We start from the raw sequence: 24,076 nt of genomic DNA, 5'->3' as shown, positions 1-24,076 counted from the left end.
TTGTTTGGGACTCAGTTGTCCTGGTGATTTCTAATAATGTTCAAAGTCTGTTAATCCCTTTATCCTGCTATAGCTGATCAATCAAAGTAGTGTATGAACACCTCTGGGCCCCTGCACATTGCAAGCACCCGTATGTGCAAAACAGCCCTCTCGGTTCATTCAGAAAGTGGACAGAAGGTCTGTTGCAGAAATACTTACATGCAAGGGTGAAAGCACATCCAAAAGCTTTGAAGAGAGACATTATTCCGTGCAGAGCCAAGGATTGCTGTGAAGAAAGGCACAGATACGAAAAGGAAAAGCAAGTGCAGTAGTAAGCAAACTAAACATGGTCCAGGGAGTGACTTAAACCTGGCTGTGGCAACAAAGTAGTGCCTTCATCCAACCCTTTGGATCCATCATTTTCCATGAATGTATCACAGGATCCAGAACTGAGGGTGCAAATCTAATACAGTGGAATCTGCATCCAACTGTGGGTGCTTTCTATGTCTGGATCTACACTGCTATATAACTCAGTTTCTGAATCCATTATATGCTTTGTTCAAAGCAGATAACCGGCAGTGTAGATGGGGTCTATGTAAACTGACCTTGTAGTGGAACAATGCTCATAACAGCATCCACATTGTGATTGTTATTGGCCTTAATAACTAGTTTTTGAATTACCTATTTATGAGGTAAAGGATTGTGGGGAAGTGAGAGATTTTCCTTTGTCTAAAACTGGATTTCTGTCCCTTTAATGGGCCAGGAAGAAAAAGAAAAGATAAACCAAAACAGTAGACAGAGAAGGCCGGTGAGAGATGCATTTGAAAGTCAACAGTGGCCTTCTTCAACCAGAAGCCTTCCAGACAAGTTGATATACAACCTGCATCTTCTAGTCCCTCAACAGAATTAATGTGGGAACTGGGAACAACCAAATAAACACCTGGAGCATCTCTCAAGGTTCTCTTAAAGTAAGGAGGAAGAAAGAACATTAGCAGGGAGGCACAAAAGCCAATTGAAAATAGGACACGCACAAACATCGCTAGTGGAAGCACATTACACAAGCATTCAAGCTTTGGAAAACTTGAACATAGATTTGCACAATAAGCTGCAGAAGTACATGGCTGGGAAACTGGCTCCTTCAACATTAGGCTAAGAGCATTTAAGGGGTAATTTATTTGTGGCGAAGTGCATTTCAGGTTAACTACTTTGTGGTGGCCCCATCTGCACAGCACAAAACCAGCACTTTATTGTTTCTTTATATGGGGAATTTCAAGCCACTTTGTGATCTCCCTAAGAACCATGTTTAGGCAGTGGATGGCCAAAGCCCCTTGCAGACCAGCCTTTGTGTTAATTCACAGCAAGGGCAAGAGAAGGAAATAGGCGTCTAAGTGGTTGGCAGGAGCAAGCGAGGTTGCAATGTGAAAGGTGGGCAGAAACTCAGGTGATGAGTGTCATGTTAAAAGAGTGCCTTAAGAAGTTAAGAAACAGGAGACTACCTAGCCAGGAACAGAGGGGAAGCTGGCAGTACATCGGCCGCAGAGAAAAGTGTTCCAGGAGTCAGAGGGCAAACAGCGGCCGCCATCCCTTGGAATGTATCAGAAAGGAAAAGATTCTGTCCAGCACAGAAAAATACAAACAATTAGTCAGTTTCACAGCACTTTTTAAAAAATTAAGGGAAAACAGGCCTGTAAGAGGTGAGCTTGCACTTATACATCTCTGACTTGGTTGGCAGGTGTCACTTAGGAAGAAAAAGTTGTCCATCTTGTATCACAATCCTACATCTATTCTACAGGTATAAGCAAATATTAAGGTGTCTGAACTCTCATGCATTTATCAAAATGTCTGGGAAATCCCTTTGCGTCTACTCCAAGTTTTTCAAATTCCCTGGATCTGGGGGAAGACACTCTGGATAGTGATGTGATGATAATAAGGTAAAAATGGGACTGAATGGCTACTGATTTAGAAAACAGGTTACTTTCCCCCAGCCCTTTGTCAGCCTGCTAAGTATCAGCTTCATTGCGCTCAAGTATCATCTTCATTTTTATTTAGCAGGTCGGATGTTACTGCAATCCACATAATACAATTCCAGAGAAAGCTAGGGATGTCAACACCTCAGAGACTCTGCAATATCCCAAGGCTTCACTTTCCCACTACTTTGACTTTTTACATTGCCAGTTCTTAATTCATGGGCCTTGAAGGCCATTTCCCACATTCCCACAATCCTGACCTTCTCATGAATGTTTGTATGTTCTTCCAAAATCATGAACAACACCATTTATATTTTTAGGTGTACACTTTTGAAGATGTACATTTTAATTTTAGAGGTACAAGCAACATTGTAGAAAAACAGTGCTTCTGTCAATCAGCCAGGTGCCTGAATTGATCAGTTCAGACTCAACTGAAACTTCAATGTCCCAACAATCACTGATCAGGGAGCTCTAATAATGAGGAAACGATTGGGCAAACAGAGCAGAATATGAGTATTAACAATTTGGATAAATGGCTGTTACACATAGCTTCCTCCTATTAGCATTCCACCATGTTTAAAATGGGAAGACTTTTAAGATCAGGGTGTTAATATTATTAGGATGTTGGGAATGCATATACATTCAAAACCTGGTGCCCTCCAAATGTTTTCTGACTTCAGCTCCTATGACTCCTTACACTCAGTGGTTCTCAACTGGGGGTCCCAGATGTTTTTGACCTTCAACTCCCAGAAATCCCAACAGCTGGTAAACTGACTGGGATTTCTGGAAATTGTAGGCCAAAAACATCTGGGGACCCTAGGTTGAGAATTACTACCTTAACTGGTGTTAGCTGGGACTTTTGAGAGCTCAATCCAAGACATTTGAAGGATATCAGGTTGTGAATGCCTGATGTACAGAAATTTACAAAGCTGAATCTGTGCACCAAACACCTGCGTCTACATATATTTCAGAAGGTGCATAAGTTGTTTTTATTTAAGATCAGGAGAAATGAGAAATACAAGTCATCATAATTCATAAGGTGACGCCTCTAAAGGAATCTTTTTCAGAATACCAATTCCTTCAGTAACTCCTCAATTCCAACATTTTGATTAAAATTCCAAGGATTATTCAACTGTGCCAGTTGGTGTTCCTATGCTGTCTTTGTGTCAAAACACATAGGGTCAAAGCACATCCTCCATCAATCAAGCATTTCAGGTTCTGGTTTGGACATGCACTGCATTCATCAGTTACACCAATTTTGCAGAGATGTTTGGCTAGAAATAAATAAATCCTGCTCTGAAAAGGTTAAGGGGAGACCAAAGTAGTATTACTGAGGAAACACACAAAATGTGACTCATTATGGAAAGCCATGCAAGGTCAGCAAAAAGCATGCAGTGTGACTTGTAGAATATTACAAAGTGTTTCTAGAAGAAACCTTAGACAAGGAATGAGCAACATGGGGTCCTCCAGATATTGTTGAACTACAATTCCCATCAGCCATACCAATCCCAACTAATGGTGGAAACTAATGGGAATTCTAGTGACACCATCTAGAGGAATGCACATTCTCAAACACTGCCTTAGAGTGAGTGGTATTTGTAGATGGAGAACGCAACTGGACTTGCTTTGTGTTGGGTTTTAAAATATTGCTCTCAGCTCCATAATGATTGTTTGTTGGGTGGACCTTGGTACCAGCAGACTCCCATTTCTACCAACCTCTGGTAAAGGCCATGTAAATATATCTAGTCTGAGGGTGCACCTACACTGTAGAATCAATGTAGTTTGATATCACTTTAACTACCCTGACTCAATGCTAGAATCACATGGAAATGGTAGTTTGATGAAGCAACAACTTTCTTTGGCAGAGAAGGCTAAAGACTTTGTAAAACTACAATTCCCACAACTCCATGGCAGTCAACATGGTATCAAACATTAATTCACCCTAAGACTCCAAACAGTAACTGCCTCGTTTACTCTCTGCAAAGAGAACAATGCAGCAGAACTCCAACGGCTCAGTTTTTCCTTTTCTTTCTGTTGCAGGAACAGTAGTAGTAGTATGTTGATACATGCTACTTTGCTGCTTCTGATATTCTTAAAGGGTTAGGAAGATTTTCTGAATCAAGACCTGGTATCCCGATGTGAATTTCCATATTTTCCAATTTTCACAGATACTGCAAAACAGGTTCTGTCTGTGATACAGACAATTCACAATTTCTCTGGGGAAATTCTATAGCTCTTTGCAGGGTCTTCACATTACTTTGGTGATTTTTTCAGATAACTTCATTCATTCAAGTGTCATATTATGGAAGGGATTTTCCTTCATTGTGATAAACTATTTTAAAACTGTTACAAGTTTTGGCTTCAAACATAAAGCTTTCTATAGTACTCCATTGCAGTTTTAATGGGGCACAGTGTATATAATTACAATTCCAAACTTTGGCTGGAATCCTGTTGGACATTTCAGTCTTTGCAAGGGGATTTATTTTTGCAGGAATTCGGAACCACATATCGAATTCGCATAACATTCATATCCAATCAAGGATTGCTGTTACATTACTACATAGCAAAGGGTCCATGGATAGGACTGATGCCCTTCGGTCCCAATGGGCATTGCATTGATTATGATGCACTGATACATACTGGGCACCAATGCAAATTGGCACTTTTGGAAGTATCCCATTATTCATCTTCATTATTTCCTTAAGGGATTCATTATGTAGCTCATTGAATGTAAAGTTACTTAAAATAATAAGTCATATATGATTGCAATGATTTCTATTTTTTGCTGTATTCCTCATCATTAATGTGATGGCTGGAATTTTGTCATCAGATATTTAGTTAAGAATACTTATATAGGGTTGCTGTGAGTTTTCCGGGCTGTATGGCCATGTTCCAGAGGCATTCTCTCCTGACATTTCGCCCACATCTATGGCAGGCATCCTCAGAGGTTGTGAGGTCTGTTGGAAACTAGGCACGTGGGGTTTATATATCTATGGGAGGTCCAGGGTGGGAGAAAGATCTGTTTGAGAGGTACGTGTGAATGTTGCAATTAGATGCCTTGATTAGCACTGAATGGCCTTGCAGCTTCAAAGCCTGGCTGCTTTCTGCCTGAGGGAATCCTTTGTTGGGAGGTGTTAGCTGGCCCTGATTGTATATATACTTAATTAAGTAGCTGACACATGATTCCTTAAGTATTACTTTGCAAGCTTCTTTAAATATTTTAAGTATATTTAACCAAGTAACTTCTCCTGGTGTTCCAAGTCCAAGTCCCCCAAATCTGATAGGAGGATAATTTATTTGGTTAAATATATTTAATTTGGTTAATTTTGGGTCGTGGCCCAACATAGTTCTTTTTTCCTATTTCAAAGAACGTTATCATTTCTGTTCTCTTGAGAAATAAAGAAAGTGACACCCCAATAAAGCCCTGCTTCACCCACCCGACCCATTATTAATTGAGTTAATAAGAAAGATTTGTGTGTAAAAGGGGAAAAAAATAAGATATAAAATGGCTGAGACACATTACTGCAAAAGCAGGTGAATGCAGGAACATCCTTTGACTTGGCAGGCTTTATGTGAAGCTTGAACTGCAAATTAAAAAACAAAAAAAAACGAGAACAGAAATGTTAGAAATAATAGCAACTCAAAAAAAGATTTTTTAAAAAATCAAATAAGAAACAATGAGGAAAAATCCATGAAAGCTGATAACAATTTCGTGTTCCATAGCAGAGGTTTGTGCAAAGGAGTAATGAAAAAAAGTATGATTGACATTTGAACCTGCACTTCTCCAGGGATTGGTCCACCCATCTGTTTATATCGGGCATGGGCAAACTTGGGCCCTCCAGGTGTTTTGGACTTCAACTCCCACCATTCCTAACAGCCTATCGGCTGTTAGGAATGGTGGGAGTTGAAGTCCAAAACACCTGGAGGGCCCAAGTTTGCCCATGCCTGGTTTATACCAATGTACTGCAATGCCAGGTTTCCCAATACAGATTAGCGTTCCAATGTGCTGTGTTTCGGAGAGAAGTCATGCTGAGCGCATTGTAGAGGTTAGTGTGCTAACAGGCTTGCATAACACCGCAGCTGTGCCATCGCAATTTTGCTACCAGATGTAATCCAAAGCCTTATTGAGGGAAACTGGAGCATTCCATGACAGGGCAAAACAAAACAAAATAATGTCTAGAAGCAGAAATCCAGGCTAAATTGCAAGGTCCTCCAGGTATTTTGGACTTCAACTCCCAGAAGCCAGTTCATCCAACAGTCAGGAATTCTGGGACCTAAAGTCCAAAACACCTGGAGGACAAAAGCTTGGGAACCATTGTTCTAGATTGTTTAGATCAAGTGTAAATATCAGCTAGTCGTATTATTTAGGACGGCCACAAGCAAAGACGTGAAAAGTAACAATTGTGGATGATAACCAAAATCTGCTCTGTTGTATAGTGGGGTTCTGGAGATATAGTAAAGTAAAACACACAGATGTCTATAATCCAAAGTAGAATGAAAAAAGGAAAAGTATGGTATATAATATAGTTTAAAGTAACTAATCTATACGTTCTATATTTCTATAGTAATATAATCCTTAATACAGTAGACTCTCACTTATCCAAGCTAAACGGGCTGGCAGAAGCTTGGATAAGCGAATATCTTGGATAATAAGGAGGGATTAAGGAAAAGCCTATTAAACATCAAATTAGGTTATGATTTTACAAATTAAGCACCAAAAACATCATGTTATACAACAAATTTGGCAGAAAAAGTAGTTCAATACGCAGTAATGTTATGTTGTAATTACTGTATTTACGAATTTAGCACCAAAATATCACGATATATTGAAAACATTGTCTACAAAAATGGCTTGGATAATCCAGAGGCTTGGATAAGCGAGGCTTGGATAAGTTAGACTCTACTGTATATACAAACTGTAACAAAAAATCTTTTCCAACTTGTATAAGAAAGGGATTGTGGTGACATACCTACTTATGTTTGAACTGCATTTAAATGTAGTCGGTGATGAATCCTAACCCCGCCCCTGTTGTATATCCAACAACTAATAGTAATGTATTTGCAGTATCTGTTCCACAAAAGCAACGTATATTCTTGTTAAGGTATCCAATAACTATATAGTTATTCAATTGGATTAGCTTAACTCTTAACATAAATATGTTTAATTTGGCACGGGGTTAGGATTCATCACCGACTACATTTAAATACAGTTCAGACCTAAGTAGGTACGTCACAACAATCCCTTTCCTATACAAGTTGGAAAAGATTTTTTGTCACAGTTTGTATATATTAAAGATTATATTACTATAGAAATATAGAACTTATAGATTAGGTACTTTAAACTATATCATATACCATACTTTTCCTTTTTTCGTTCTATTCTGTTCTGGAGGTATAGTCAAAAATGGGAATTTTTCAAGGCAGAATAGTAGCTTCTGCCCACAGCATTCAAGCTCGGAATTTCCCAACCCACCACATTCTGGATATTGATAATGGGAACTCTGGATCACAAAACACCCAATAAAAGTTTGAATTCAGGTATTGCTGTCCACATTTGGTCCAGGCCTCAGTGATCAATGTGTATGTACTCTGTACATGTCCAAGAAAGATGTGCTTAATCATGGCTTCCCAGGACAGGCACAGGCAATAAAACACATATGACCACTACAATGTGACAGCAGAGGCTTGTATGTATTTGGCCACTGGGTTGTTGTATGTTGTATGGCCATTTCCAGAAGTATTCTCTCCTGACATTTCACCAGAAAACACACAACAACCCTGTGATCCTGGACATGAAAGCCTTCGACAACACATTTGGCCACTTTTATAAAGCTACTGCTAATACTGTTACATGCAATGGCAGAGTTACAGCCACTTGGGGGAACTCTAAACATATAAAAAGAAATCATAAACAGAATAACAGATATCCCAAAAAGTTTGTTGAACCTACAAAAGCTGGGGAAAATAACCTTGGGAATTTCATTTTTCCTCTCCTCACTATCACTTTAAGTCATGTCGCTCACCCCTTTTAAAAAGTATCTTGGGATGTGTCCACAATGCCATAAAAAACCCATATGCTTCAGTGGTTTCTATCTGGAAAGAACACATGCTTCCAGTTTCCAGGAGCATCTGTCATTGATAAACCATATTTTTTCCTTTCCTGAAAATATTGTTGAGATATATTTGAACAAATGCAGTTTTTGAAAAGATGCAAGAAAGCCTAAGTTTATGTTTTAGACCCTCTCCAGAATCAGTCAATATTGATTCTCCAAGAAAAGTGTTGCAAAAGGATCATCAGGAAAGAGAGACCATGCAAATATATGACTGAAAGGGCATAATTTGTTTTGATTAGCCCATTGTCTGAAGTCACCTTGACACAAGCAGCTTCTTCATCGGGCATAACATGAAGGAGATGTCCATTTAGGAAAGTGGTTCCCAACCTTTGGGCTTCCAGGTGTTTTGGACATTAACTCCCACAGTTCCTAACAGCTGGTAAGCTGGTTGGGATTTCTGGGAGTTGAAGTCCAAAACACCTGGAGGCCCAAAGGTTGGGAACCACTGATTCAGGATAAGGGAGATGAAACCCAAGATTTATGGCCCATTTCCTCCACCCATTGGCACATCACTCGTGCGGGCCCAGACAAGAAATTTAAAATGCAAATTTAACAATGACATTTGTTTTGGAAGAAGGAGCTTCCGGATCAATGGTTATTGCTGTTGATGTGCACCTTCAATGTGTTTCAGACTTATGGCAACTCTAAGCTGATCTTATTATGAAGGGTTGTCTTGGCAAGATTTGTTCAAAGAGGAGTTGTCTTCTTCTAAGGCTGAGAGAGTGTGACTTGGTCACGGTCACCTGTGGAGATTCCATGGCTGAGCAGGAATCCGAATCCTGATTTCTAAGGTCTTAGTCCAATGCTCAAACCATTGCATTAGAGCTTCCCAAACCATATGTCACAACACGCTAGTGTGTCGGCTACAGTTTGTAGGTGTGTCACACAAATGCAACGAGAAATAGCAAAAATCTTGGAAATGTATGTTATAATTTTATAAATTATAGTTCTTTAATAATTTAAATGAAAAGTTTTCAAGATATATGTTGTGTTCCCATACATTTTGTTATTATGTATGTGTCTATATCTCTTATAAGGGATTGATTTAACCACTGGCTTGCTAGAAAATTACTGTGTTGCAAAATGAAGCAGTGCATCATCAAACTGAAATGTTTGGAAAACTCTATCATGCTATATTACATGTTGCTATATTACACAAATTGTTGCTGTATTACACAAATGTTATGCAAATATAATTGTATCTATGCACAAAGCATTGCGTGGTATATGCTGCCTTTGCTGAGCTAGGATCTTTCCAGCAATTTTTCAGTGCTAAGGCTCTGCTCTAAACCTTGTGATTTCAACATGGTATAGTGGTTTGAGTGTTGGACATTGATTCCAGAGATTAGAGTTCAAATCCTTGCTCAGCCATGAAATCCAATGGGTGACCTTGGGCAAGTCACACCTTCTCATCCTCAGAAGGAAAGCGATAGGAAGCCTCTCCTGTACAAACTCAGATAATTTCAACCTGAGGGACAACATATATCAGAAATGATTTGAAGGACCATGACGACAATAGAAAGAGAATATCACAAAGCATGTACAGAATAGCTGCTCTTCGCCAATAATGAATTATAAATGGATCCACATGTTTAGTCTTGAAGGAAGTGCCTCCAATTGAGAAAAATGGTTTCAAAGCTAAGCTACATCTCCCATTTCAGATAGAAATCCAAAAGTATTGAAATCTCATTGAAAAGGGGGAAAATGATAGCCTGGTGATGATCTTACGCAACTCCCACTCCTTTCAGTGGGTTTTGCACTCCAGAGCTTCTGACCGCACTGAACTCCACACCCCCATAAGAGTCAAAACCCACAATAGAAAATGTTTTGCCAAAAAGGTCACAAGGGCCAGAAATGAAAGTAGTCCATAAGAAATGTGAAACTGTGGGTCAATGTTTCTCAGGCTGAAAGATTCTTCTGTACTGAATTTTTTATTTGCAAACGTGACAAGGATCCGGAGACAGACCTTCTTGGCGAAGTCAAACAATCATCACGATCGAAGTCAGGAAGAGATACAGTGTTCCCAGTAAAAAAAATTAAAAATAGTGTTTCTTCCACGTTATAGGCAACTTCATCAAAAATAGTTACTCTTTCAATGAATCCTTCGTTACAAATATAAAGCTTACATCTCCCTAGCCCTACCCTTTAAAAAAGCTATCAAAATGAACTTCACTCGGCTTTCTTTACAGATAGCAAACATTAGAACTAGAGATGGCCATGCTCGTCTATTGAAAAAGCCACAAAGAGTCTGGTGGCACCTTTAAATGAACACTTCGTAAAACAAGCTTTCTTGAGCTAGATCCCACCTCAACAGATGCATTTTCTCTAAACTGCTGCCCTAGCTTGGCAGGCATATACATTTCATAGTCTCTTTGCCGGTAATTCTTGCATTTCGCATTCCTTGGCAGTAGCGTTTATAGAAAGGGAAAGAGACCTTTCCAACTGTGGGCTTCATCTGTCCCATAGACATTTCCTACCCAGTCTGCAAAGTTTGTTTGGCCCTTACTTCCAATGTGATTGAAGATGAGAACTGATGAAAAGCTGAAGAATATTCCACACTGGAATAAGCCCTGGAAGGTCCTCTATGGAACAACAGCTCTGGTTTGCAGACTTCAGTTTATGGATAGAAGAGAACTCAGGTTTGCAGGCTGGGAAGATTTTGAATGCCTGAAACGTTTTGCAATCCAACAAATTAGGATTTCAATTCATCTGTTGCTTTACGTCCTCCTGCTCTGAGTGCTTCCCATTGCTGGAATGCAGCCCAAAATGGGAGTTTAGCTGGCCCACCTCTGCATCACACCCTTTTTGTCCCTTTCTATATAAAGAAGAGCTATGCATCTGATAAAGTGGGCTCTCGATCACGAACAGCTTATGTTCCTTCCAAATTATTAGTCTTTAATGTGTCACATGACTCTGTTTTGGTTACAACAAGCCCATACAGTATTCAGGGGTAGTAGGAAGACTAAAAAGGATATGTGTTAGTGAGTCAACTTCTGTTGCTATTTTTTTCTCTCTGAATCAGAGCATCAATAAGTTACATATTGGCACCAGCAGTACAGAAAAGCACTGTTCCAAACTGCCAATGGCAAGCCTACATTCTACAAGAAGAGGTACCTCTTTGAATTAGATGCTTCTTGCCCAGCATCTACTATTGCTCAACAAGTTGACATTTGGTATCAAGTAGGTACCTTTCTAGCAACCACATCCCTCATTATATTCTTATGATGGTATGGGATTGCTTCCAGAAGTCACTCGAATGTCAACACGTCTTTAGAAAGGTAACGTGCAAAGGATAAATGTGCACACCAAGAAATGTATCTGTTACAAATACAGTCAACCATCTATATCCACAGATTCAACTATCCTGGGCGTGAAAATATTTCCCCTCAAAAGTCCAAAAAAGCAATTTTGCTATTTTATATAAGGGGCACCGTTTTACGATACTAGTGTATATAATGGGCCTTGAGCATCCACAGATTCTGGCGTCCCATGGAACCAAACCTCAATGGATACCAAAGTATTTACAAATCCCCCTTTCACTTACTACAACCATCAAAACAATTAAAATACAATAAAGCCATTATTTACTTGCTGTACTTCAATAGATGGATGTATCCTTTGCACTTTACCTTTTTTGAGACCTTTGACAGTGACTTCAATGAGCACACCAATATCCCCCAAAGTAATTGGGGAAGCAGCCAAAGAATCAATTGTTAGATGGCAAACACTCCTCTTTTCATCGCTGCCAACATCCTAGTCATACTATGTCTGCAATACTAACTGTATGTGTAAAACCGTAAGGAAACAGACTGATGTCTTTGCAGCCACCAAGTTAGAACAGCAATAAAGACACTGGAAGAAAAACAATTCAGCAGTCATACTGTGGACTATGGGCCAGCTGTTCAGAGAACAGAACCATAAATGCTTTGATCTTCTACTCCAAAACCAACATCTGAGCCATAGTCCAAATTCTTTCTAAAAAATTTTCCACAATTACATAAAGAAAATGTTGCTCTTGGATTTTCTATTCTCAAAAACATTGAGAAACCCAAGTGTAACATGAGCGACTCTGGTGTCTATGGCATTCCCATTGCTAGCCATGGTAGGCAGCTAAATCTTCCCTCCAAACTCTCTCTCTCCTCTTCCACAATCAACAGGGGCAAATGCCTCAGTGCAAATACACTTGTTGGTTATATTGCATCAATGCCAGAAACCTGATCCCGCCCTCCTGTATACCGTAGAAACAATTACTATTTGGCTAATGTAAATATGGAATTGGCACTAAACTTGCAACATAACCAGAGGAACTAGAAACAGTAACGTCCACTCTTCCAGACAGTTACATTTGGCACAAAGAAATTCATCTGATGGGTAATTGGGATGTTGAGTATAGTGAAGCGATTCAGTCATGGGAGACTTATGCGTTACCTTCTTTGCTTGTTTGTTTCACCAGCAAGTAAAGCAAATCTGGAGTTTTTCCTAATTTGGCCATAAGGACCCTGTAGAACAAATACAGACCCCAATACTGATCCCTTAACTGCACTTAACACAATCCCACATCTGCCCCATTCATCATGGCTTGGGTTTTACAGAAAAAAGAGAAACTTAAAATAAGAATTTGACTGCATTATAGTGTTTGACTGCAGTTATTGTTTCATAACAGAAATCCATGGCTACCATAAAGTCAGTTCAGGAAGTTCTTAGAATCATAGAATAATAGAGTTGGAAATATCCCACTTTTTGGTTTCTGACTTCCAATTGCCCTTTTGCTTCTTTGAACAATCTTGTCAGCTTTGCAAAATAAAAGGTACCCTATGTATAAAAAAATAAAACTGAGTTCGTATCCCCATTCCCTCACCCCCATCCTCCTTGTTTCCTAGAAAAACATATATATTTTAATTTCAGGCTGGATTTGAAAAGTGGCAGGGGGAGGGAGCCCAGTTTCCAGTCTGACAATGAAAAGAAGCCAATACAGACATGCCACAGAAGACAGCACACTGGGACAGAAGCCCACAGAGCTCAACCTGGTCAACAGCTTACTTTTTCTTGTCCTTGTCTTTCTTGGTTTGTTGAGAGCCAGCCTGTTGGCCCTGTGACTGTAATAGCTGAGCTGCTGCTTTCTTCTTCTGGAAGTTGCCCAGTTCCTCCTCAAGTTCCTTTTTCTTGTCCTCTACTTTCTTCTTCTCTTCTTGATGAGTCCTCTTTAGGTGTTCAAACTTCTCATGGAGCTGCCCAGACAGAAGGTTGCGCCAGGTTTAGCAAGGGAGAGAAAAATCACCAGACAGAGAAAATCCTAAAGCAGAATTAGGGGAAGGGCTCAAAGGAACCTGAATTAGGAATTAGGCAGTTAGAAAGGTCTAGAACAGTCACCAACAAGGATCTCTTTCTGTGTAGGCCTTCTTCTAGAGCAAAAAGGAACAACAGTGTGTAATATAAACTCCTTTCATTGGCAAATTGTTTAAAGAGTAGATTGACTTGGCAAAGTCAATATTAATAACCTACAGACACTACAGAATTATGGTGCAATGGTGGCGGGGTATAAATAAAGTTTATTATTATTATTATTATTATTATTATTATTATTATTATTATTATTGAAACCGGAGAGTGGCAGTTTTGGAAGGGCATTCAGAATTCAGAGGACTCTAGTGTCTCATCAAACTACCAAACTCATAGGACGGAACCATGGCAAATTAAATGTGGAATAACCCATCTATAATTCTGTAGTGTGAATGGGCCCTAGTAATCAGGTCTTCTCTGAACAATATATTCTACCCTATTAACTTTGGACTGTTCCATCTCCAGTTTTAGATTCACTTTTGGTTGTGTATGACCACAACTTTAGAGCTTGCACTGTGTTCCTAAGATGTCCCAAATAATGTAGGCAACCAAAATAAAAATTAACAACCCATGCTCCCAAATTACTCGGGTGTCGGGGGGGGGGGTGGTGGTGGTTCTATGGACACAGACAATCACAAGCCAACCCCACTTACGTCTTTTTCTGCTTCTTTAAGCTCGGCTTCTTTCTCCTTCACCCGCATGACAAACATTTGCCTCATTTCTTCTTCTTTTTTCTGGAGTTCACCCAGGAATTCATTCCTCTTTGCTTCATAGGTCTCTTGAAGACTTGTTGTCAAAGGAGGCCCCCGAAATTTGATGATGATGATGGATAGGGGGAAAAGAAAGCCGAACCTCAAGTTAATATGAGAAGTGAATAATTCTTCTACTTATAAGAAAAACCCCCACAAATAAATTAAAATCTATAGATCCAGTCAAATGCTCTTTGAAGCAATACTAAAATCACTTCATCTGACATAATTGGAAAGTGACTGGAACAATATGCTTCCAATTTCATAATCATGATTTATTCTGCATCCAAACTAAGGTAAACCTTGTTAAATGAAATTATGATTTGGCCAACGAGGTCAACATCAAACTGTGGTTTATAATCCTGGCTATTTTTCATATTAGCATATAGTTAATGGCCTCCAAAAGCACTTGAGATGAATCAACAACTTGTATTTTCATGTGTATTTTAATGGAGGTAGATATTTTTAATCCCATGCTTTTGGCCCTACTAGAGACTAAGGGTGCAACAGAAAGCTAAAACATGGCTTAGTGTTACAGTTTGACTGGACTTGAAATTCATCCTAGTATTCGAAACCTATTAATTAAATGTTTTGTTTGATTTGACAAATTACACAGATGAGACAGTTTACAGTAGCTGTTTGACATTTTGTTCTGTGTTGCAACCTTTATTTTTCCTATGTGTATGCAATGCCAATTACCACTTCTAATTCAAAGGACTCTGAAAAAATGTTATCCCTGGCTAAACTACTAAGGCAGATGGCTAAGCGACTAAGCCAAGTCATTGAAGCCAAAAACTTCAAACTTTGATCTGTTTACATAAGCAATTGGAGAAAAAGTCCCTGTGTAACAAGGGGTTCTGTCCTCTCTGATTATGTCTTAGATTAAACAACCACATGAACAGGAGCACTACATATCTTATGGGATGTCACGTAAAAGATGATGAATACATGTTGTCTGTTGCTCCAGAGACTAGAACACAAACCAACAAGTCTAAACTGGAAGAAAAGAAATGTCATCTAACAATGACCATAACAGAAGTTTGACATTGGAATAGGCAGTCTCAAAGGGTGATGGAACATCTCTTATGATTATTTTAGTAGTGAATTCTTGCAAGACAGGGGTGCTGGACTATCTATCTATCTATCTATCTATCTATCTATCTATCTATCTATCTATCTATCTATCTATTTATTTATTTACAGCATTTATATTTTGCCCTTCTCATCCCGAAGGGGACTCAGGGCGGATCACATTGCACACATAAAGGCAAACATTCAATGCCTTTTAACATAGAACAAAGACAAGACAAACATAGGCTCTGAGTAGGCCTCGAACTCATGACCTCCTGGTAAGAGTGATTCATTGCAGTGATTCATTGCAGCTGCTCTCCAGCCTGCGCCACAGCCCGAGCCCATAGAAATGTTATTTATTACAACATTTCTATCTTGACTACACAGCTCCTGTGCTACTTTCCAATTCGAATTATTTTTATGATTTGCCACATTTTCAGCTACAAAAAGGTCAATGGCAGCAGTAAAATTTTACATACATAATTATAGACCAATGGTTTAACTTTATATTTGTCAAACATGCTTTGTTATTTAATTCCACCACTCTGGCGAAGAGCCTAAAACTATATGGAGGCAAAGCGGCAAAGATACATTGGCAGAGAATGCTCAAAAACAGCAAAAGCTGCCTCAATCAATGCTAAGCATGCTCAGCTGGCTATCAAGCTGCTTGGTAACCCACAGGACAATTTTGTCTCTTACTGGAGACAGCTTTCGTTTCTGTTCCTCCACCCACATCCCTGTTGCTACTCATGAAAAAGTGACTCACACCCAAATAGTGGACTGTTACGCTAGTGTGAATCACCAATCGGATTGTAGTTCCTCTCTTGCATTCTGCCATGCATGTACTTATCTACATCTAGGGATTGCAACAACTCAATAGATAAGGAACACAGTGACATAGGACACAGTGCTAGACTTGGCCTGAAACATCTTGATTCAAAACTCCTGCTCAGGCATATCGCTCACTGGATGGAAGTTAAACTGCATGATTGTTGTGAGAAGGAAGTGTTGACATGGCCAAAGAGATCTGCATGAAACAATTATTTATTTATTACTATAGCTCTGACAATGCGCCAGTCAACATAGCTAGCAGGCAACTTGGCAGACGGATTCTGGGGAGAGTAATCCAAAGATACATCTTTGAGAGGAGAAGACTGAGAGGAACCATGTTATCTATATTTAAATATTTGAAAACATAAATATGTATCAAATGGAACAAGTTTGTTTTCAGTTGCTCCACAGACTGTAATACGAATCAATGGATTCAAATGATAAGAAAGCAGATTCCACCTGAACATCAAGAAGAACATCTTTGCTGCAAGTGCTTTTCAACAGTGGAATCAACCAAGAATGTGAGACTCCTCTTTTAAATAGAGTATTTTTCAGGAGTGCTCTAATTGTACATTCTTACATGGCTTTGGCTGGATTAGATGGTCTTTGTGGTTCATTCCAGTTGTAAGATTCTACTATTCTATCTTTCCCCAAAACTCGGGCTATTTATGAGCTATTTCCTCAAACTCTGGATCAATTGTCCAGGTCCTGAAAACTGTTTTTGGCATGGGATGAACCTACTCTGCCTTCAATCATCCCTTCATATTTGCTGAGGTTAGTGGCATAGGATTCCCATGAAATTGTGGGGGGGGGGGGGCAAATTAAAAAAACAACACACTTTTAGAAATCTCTGGGTCTTCCAGCATGATGCTATAGTCAACTTCTGCTAGTAGTTGAGCACAGAGTCATAAGGGAAGAGCCAGAGATCGCTTAAAAAGAAAATTTTAATCATGGGTGTAAGTAAGAAAATCCAGAAAAGTGTAACCTGCAAGTGTGGAGGGCTGATTTTACAACAATGTGCTCCTTGCAACAAGGAGAGGAGAAATGTAATACAGTACATGAAATAAATATACTGGCATACACCATAACAATATTTTTCCAAAGGATATTTACCATATGGAAACACCAGTGAGACCTCTGAGCACTGTCCTGCTATATTATGTGTGGAAAGCAAACAGCTCAATATCAAAGTTCCTGTGTGATAAAAAGCTCCTCTGAGCTGCTTCCCTTCTCAACCCACAGAAACAAGAAAGTCTCTCTGTGTGGTTTGCTGACGCTGCCTCAGCTTTGGTTTTGAAATGGTCCTTAAAAGGCTACAAGTAACTGTTAATTTTGTACAATTGCATATCAGGTTTGCCAAGGAGTGTGCTTAAATTTTCATGACACCAACGAAGCATCAAGAAACCTTTGCTGCTCTTTATTTGCTGTGTCCTTTGAAAAGGAAATTATTCGCCAGCCCCTCTTATCTAGCTTAGTTTCAGAGTTTGCAGAATGCTTACGGGACCCTGTCAAAAAGGGACATAAGCTGGCTGAAGAGTCCAGGCTGGTCTGAAAAGATTAGCAGCCTGAAGTTCATTTGCAGGGAGCATGGGGTGGGGGGAAGAAGAGATGTATATGTTTGCTGACTTGGACACTGAAGCAAGAATGAAGAATCCTAATCTATGGTTTCTTCAACTTCCTCTCTTTCTTCACTTCCTCTTTAGAAACTACTCTATGTTCTAGCAAACACCACATTGGCTGGATGGAAAGTGGTGTTCTCTCCTCACCTCTTTCTCTTATTAGGACTACTTCAGGAAAACCTCATTGGGTGCTGGGCATGGGGCTAGACCCCTTTCCCCAAAGGCAGAAAAGGGATACTGGCAGCAATGGGTATAGTTTTTTTTTGGGGGGGGGGGGGTCTATTTATTTATTTATTTACAGCATTTATATTCCGCCCTTCTCGCCCCGAAGGGGACTCAGGGGGGATCACATTACACATATAGGCAAACATTCAATGCCTTTTAACATAGAACAAAGACAAACAAACATAGGCTCCGAGAGGGCCTCGAACTCATGACCTCCTGGTCAGAGTGATTCATTGCAGTTAATTGCACTGGCTTGCTTTCCCGCCTGCGCCACAGCCCGGGCCTAGTCTAGTCAGCAGTCCACACTCACAAGGAAGTCAAAAACCACAAAGAAAATTCTTTCTTTTTCTTTTCATCTAAGACAGTGATGGCCAACCTATGACACGCGTGTCAGCACTGACACGCTGCCGCATGCAGATTGATTGGATGACTAATGTCTTTTGTGGCCAAATTTGGTGTGATTTGGTCCAGTGGTTTTGTTGTTTACTCCATGGAAATTATGCAAGATATATATATATATATATATATATATATATATATATATATATAATTGTAGTATATCATTATATTATTACTATTATATTACTATTATATTATTCATTATTCATGATTACACCAAGAGAAATCAGCATGGAAACGGCAAGAGGTACCATAGATTGTTGTACATGGAAATAATGGTAGTAAATAGTTTTTGATTTATTAAATACAGTTATATATTACAATTATATATTTTTGTTATTTAAACTATATATATTGTGAAATTATGTTTTTTTTCTCGAAGTGACGCACCACCCAGGTCATGCTAGGTTTTTTGGTGAATTTTGACACACCAAGTGCAAAAAGTTGCCCATCATTGATCTAAGAGAACATTTCTTTCGGAATTTTTAGATCATCCAAAATAACTTCACGATCAACCTCCACTATAAGCTAGTCATAGAATTGTGTTGGAAGAACTAGAGATTCCTAGAGAGATACTCTCTCTAGAAATCTCTAGGCCCTCCAGCATAACTAGAGGAAGTTGACCATACAATTACACTGAAAAAAAACAGAGATTCCTAGAGATAACATTTTAAATAAAATGCGTGAGTAATTAAATCTGCAAAAGTCAAAGCCACTACTGGGGAGGGATGACTGCATTTCAAATTTTGAATTTCCAGGGAAAAGAGACGTGACCTGTACAGCAATCTGTGTATTGTTTTTACTTGTTGCACATCACCTTAGGGGTGATAGTTAAAGTTTTAAAATAAAGACTGTATAAATATTCTGAACACACTCTTTTGTATTCAAGTCCACTTTAGGAGACTAACATAGAAATATATAGTTTAAAATTCAAGTAAAAAACCAATCAATGAGTTGTCTTCTTGAGTTCCTTTGGAAGAAGAACAGGCTGCAACTTTAGTAATTGACATAGACAAGGCATTCGCATATAGTGATTCAGCATGAGAGCTGGCCAATTTTGCAATTTTGCTCCCCAGTTTTGCACTTTTTGTGTTGAGCATTTGGATTACCTTGGAGAAGTTCACTTACTCTTCAGAGAAGGCCACAGAAGCATTTAAAGTAACACCTACACGGCGGCCAAACTGAGAAAACAGGATGCAGATTCCCAGGACAAAGGCAACAATGACAGATTTAGACCAGTGTGGGGGTTCATCTTACTGTCGCACATCCAAACAGCAGCTATCAATCAGTACAATGTCCCCTGCTACATAACAATGGCTGGAATTCTACAACATCTGCTTAGTTATGTCTACGAAACTAAATAATATCTCCTGGTATGACTTTACCAGAGTGAACATACAAACTCATGTCTAGGTCTAGAAATTTTGGTCAATAATCAACCCAAAAACCCTGTGTTGACTTATCCATGAAATCAATGTAATTACTATACCTTAATAACTATCAACACAAAAAAAGAGTTCTATCCCCTCCTCTGATGGGAGTTTTTTTTTCTTTTCATGTCAGGAGCAACTTAGGATCAAAGTAAGCTAAAAACTACTTTTTCATGTCAGGAGCAACTTGAGAAACTGCAAGTCACTTCTGGAGTGAGAGAATTGGCCGTCTGCAAGGATGTTGCCCAGGGGACGCCCTGGGCAACATGTTTTTGATGGTTTTGATGTTTTTACCATCCTTGTGGGAGGCTTCTCTCATGTCCCCGCATGGAGCTGGAGCTGATAGAGGGAGCTCATCCGCGCTCTCCCCGGGTGAGAATCTTACCTGGCAGCCTTCAGGTCAGCAACCCAACCTTCAAGTCACAAGGCTTTAATCCACTATGCCACCGAGGGCCACCAATGGGAGTGATGGAAGGTAAGAGCTTACCGTATATACTCGAGTATAAGCTGACCCGAATATAAGCCGAGGCACTCAATTTTACCACAAAAAAACTGGGAAAACATTGACTCCAGTATAAGCCGAGGGTGGTAAATTTCAGAAATAAAAATAGATACCAATAAAATTACACTAATTGAGGCATCAGTAGGTTTAATGTTCTTGAATATTTACATAAAGCTCAAATTTAACATAAGACTGTCCAACTCTGATCAAACCATTATTCTCATCTTCTTCAATGTAAATGTGCTTATGTATCCTTTTAATAATAATAATAGAGTAAAATAATACATGTAATAATAAATAGAGTAAAATAATAAATGTAATAATAATAATAATAATATCAGAGTGAGATAATAAATGTATTAATAATAATAAAAATGGAGTGAAATAAATGTAATAGTAGCAACAATAATAGAGAAAAATAATAAATGTAATAATACCAATAATAATAGAGAAAAAATAAATGTACCATATATTCTCGAGTATAAGCCGACCCAGATATAAGCCAACAGGGACCCTCACCTGAGTATAAGTCGAGGGGGGCTTTTTCAGTCTTAAAAAAAGGGCTGAAAAACTAGGCTTATACTCGAGTATATACAGTAGTCAATTTTAGGAGAATTTAAAATGGGCACTGACCCCCTACTCTTTCAGCCTTGGTGACACTATCAGGGTTTTTCAGCATTGGGGCTTTCCCCTCTCCATGGAATGGCCTTTGACTTATCCGGGATCATATCAAAATCTATAGTTTTGCTCCCAAAACTACCTGATTTATACACAAGGTCAACTTATATATGAGCATATATGGTACTTCACCTGGTAGCCTCCAGGTTGGGCAAAAGAGCTCTATTCAACTGGCAATCAGGGTCCAGGAGGATGAGATTTCCAGTCTCTCCCACCAGCCAGCAAGGTGGTGGCAATCAGAAGTTCAACTACAATCAGAAGTAGTTGAACTTGGAAGAAGTTGAACTACTCTATCACAAGATCTCTTACTGGCCTTACTGGCTGGTGGGCATCCCAACCGCCAGCTGCACAGGCCTCCTTCGCCAACTCCAGTGGCTGCCTGACAAAGCTTGTGATTTGAGAAGGTGTTCACAATCATGACAATATTGTCATGATCATGACTATATGGTACATATGAAAACAGATCCATTATAGATCCATAACCCATGACTATATGAACAATTACTGCAATCATGACTATATAATGCATGTAAATACAGATCAGTTGTGGATCCATAACTCAAAGCTCTGCATCCATAACTGCAATACTGAATTCCAGCCAATATTACTTAAGGGCACTATGCCAGCAACTGTTAGGAGGCAAACTGCAGATATCATTTCTCCAATAGTGTCATTTCCCATGTCTTAATATAAGGGAAAGAAAATGAGAAAAGATCCATATACATTTTTCATCTGTCCTCTCAAACTTCATGTTACTTCAAAGCAATCCTTCCAGAACCATGATATGGGGTCTCAAAATATCCACACTCTTGGTCAAGTCTATTTTCCAGAATGGAAATGAACACATCTATATGTGTATTAACAGCAACAATTTATTTATTTACAGTATTTATATTCCGCCGTTCTCACCCCGAAGGGGACTCTGGGCAGATTATGTACATATTGGGCAAACATTCAATGCCCATAAACACATCAAACCGAGACAGAGACAGAGAGACAGACGCAGAGGCAATTTAACCTTCTCCTGAGGGGATGTTCGATTCTGGCCACAGGGGGGAGCAGCTGCTTCATCATCCACTCTGATGGCACTTCCTCATTCCAAGTCGTAAATTAGTTAAACTTGCCTCCCCACTTTTATAAGTGGTACCTTATTGATAGATGCAACTATCTTTCGGGTTGCTAGGTCAGCAACGAGCAGGGGCTATTTTTTATTTTTAATTGAAGGGTGCACACCCCGCCACGGGCTGGCTAGAGTGATTTATTGCAGCAGCTGTTTACCAGCCTGTGCCACAGCTCGGCCCCAATCCATTTGCTTTCCCAGGATGCTCCTTTCTCCAATAAATGAAGGTGACACAACCCTTATTATTAGAAAAGTTCTTGAAAATATGATGCTCATAAGGAACAGATTAGACACAGGCTGATTCAGCCACAGTTCAGATGGGAACTAGGACTTGGCTCCAGAACAGACTTGGCAGATAACCTGCTTCAGCCACATGGATGGAGAGAAAAACAGGATTGGGTAGGTGGGAAATGTGAACCTAACAGCATCTGTCACTATTGGGTGCACGGAACTGGCAAAGAAATCCAAGCGCCGTTGCACTAGATTCATCCAAGAAGCCTTTGTGTTCAAAAACGTAGATCCAGAAAGACCTGAGTGGATGGGACCTAACCATTTGAAAGGAATGCTTCATTCTTCCATTTGTGTAATTCCACAGAATTTTTTAAAAATGTATTTTGGGGAAATGGCTCTTTAGTAGTGATGAGATGAATAAATCAAAGGCGTTTTATACCATTGAGGAAGACTTATAAATAGCTTCTAACACTCCTGCCTGCTGGAGAATAAGACCCAACCATAGCTGACCAGCCAGAGACGCTTGCGTAAATTAAGGGTTGCATCTCTTCCTTCCAGGCCACCAATGCGTCACCCATGGACTATTTAAGGAATGTATATGCTGGCAGGCTAGTAGAAAAAGCAAACCACATCGTGACCTAGTAACTTTTGTATATTTTTTTGCAGTGCTATCACACAGGCACACATATATAACTAATAAAACATTCAGGCTTGGATGCATTCCTTCCATCCCTGAAATTGCCAAGAAAGCACAGAATTTGACCTTTGGTACAGAGTTTATCATCTTGAATACATCAGCTGCCTTTCCCTCAAAGCCGAGTAGATAAATCTGAAAACATATGGAGAATAATTTTGATGTCTCGGGCATCCAAAGAGGTTAGTCTAGGCTTCCAGTTATCACTCTTGCATGGACACTATCTAAGAATGACTAAAATGCTCTTGTTTTTCATTTGCTGTTGTTATTATCTATAATGCTGTATAATGTGCTATGTCCAAATCCTATGGAAAAGATCAGTGGAAGGGCTGATTTTGTAGGCTGATATTCACAGAACATTACTGCAGATAGACAGTTCCGTCTGCTCATTTATTGTGAACCTCCGATAGCACAGTGGGTTAAATCCTTGCGCTGGCAGGACTGATGACTTGAAGGTTGGGTTGCTGATATTAAGGTTGCCAGTTTGAATCCAACCCAGAGAGCGCGTAGATGAGCTCCCTCTGTCAGCTCCAGCTCCATGCAGGGATATGAGAGAAGCCCCCCACAATGATGGTAAAAACATCAAAAACATCCAGGCGTCCCCTGGGCAACATCCTTGCAGACGGCCCATTCCCTTACACCAAAAGTGACTGAAAGTTGCTCCTGACATGAAAAAAAATTATGAAGGAAAAGATTTGGGACCCGGACTGACCAGCTGTCCAAAGAACATATAAAAGACTATCCCACTGAGAAAGAGAGATAGATATTGAGAAAGATTGAGAAAAACTGGTATTTCTCAGAAGGCAAAATTCCTGAAAGCAGGTCAGTATGATTAACTCAAAATTGCATGTGAGAGCAGCATGTCATATTCTTTTAACATTTCACAGATGAAAACTAGGGCACATGTGGCCAAGCAACATCAGAGTGTGGTCAAGATGGCAAATGTTATTAATGAAGAAAAAGGACACAAGCCAGGGCAGGCTGCAGAAGTTTGTATTGTTTGGGGAGGGCAAGATCCAGCCTTCACTCCTTTCTCAGGACATACTAAAAGTGTTGGAAAATTGGGAGAGAGGATTAACTACGGTATGGCTGTCCCTGCCAAACCTGAACAGTTGGGAGACTATGACA

General features: G+C 39.5%; 1 protein-coding gene across 3 annotated transcripts in view; it reads right to left on the bottom strand.

The window, feature by feature from the left end:
* Positions 1-24,076, bottom strand: part of septin11 (septin 11) — a 139,319-nt gene that overhangs the window by 7,367 nt on the left and 107,876 nt on the right. The window contains exons 8-10 of one of the 3 annotated variants that reach the window (XR_010006370.1): positions 14,053-14,185; positions 13,100-13,287; positions 199-5,530 (exon numbers count right to left, since the gene is read on the bottom strand). Coding sequence is in view for 2 of the 3 variants with exons in the window: in XM_062981332.1 (XP_062837402.1) it covers positions 241-265; positions 13,100-13,287; positions 14,053-14,185 (346 nt within the window). In the remaining variant the exon portion in view is untranslated. The remainder of the gene's footprint in view (positions 1-198; positions 5,531-13,099; positions 13,288-14,052; positions 14,186-24,076) is intronic. The other 2 variants (XM_062981332.1, XM_062981333.1) reach the window with 2 other exon arrangements.

This window comes from Anolis carolinensis, chromosome 5, assembly GCF_035594765.1.
Source record: "Anolis carolinensis isolate JA03-04 chromosome 5, rAnoCar3.1.pri, whole genome shotgun sequence".
Taxonomy (NCBI): Eukaryota; Metazoa; Chordata; class Lepidosauria; order Squamata; family Dactyloidae; genus Anolis; species Anolis carolinensis.
The sequence above is the reverse complement of the archived record's forward strand: the minus strand, read 5'-3'. Positions and strand labels throughout refer to the sequence as shown.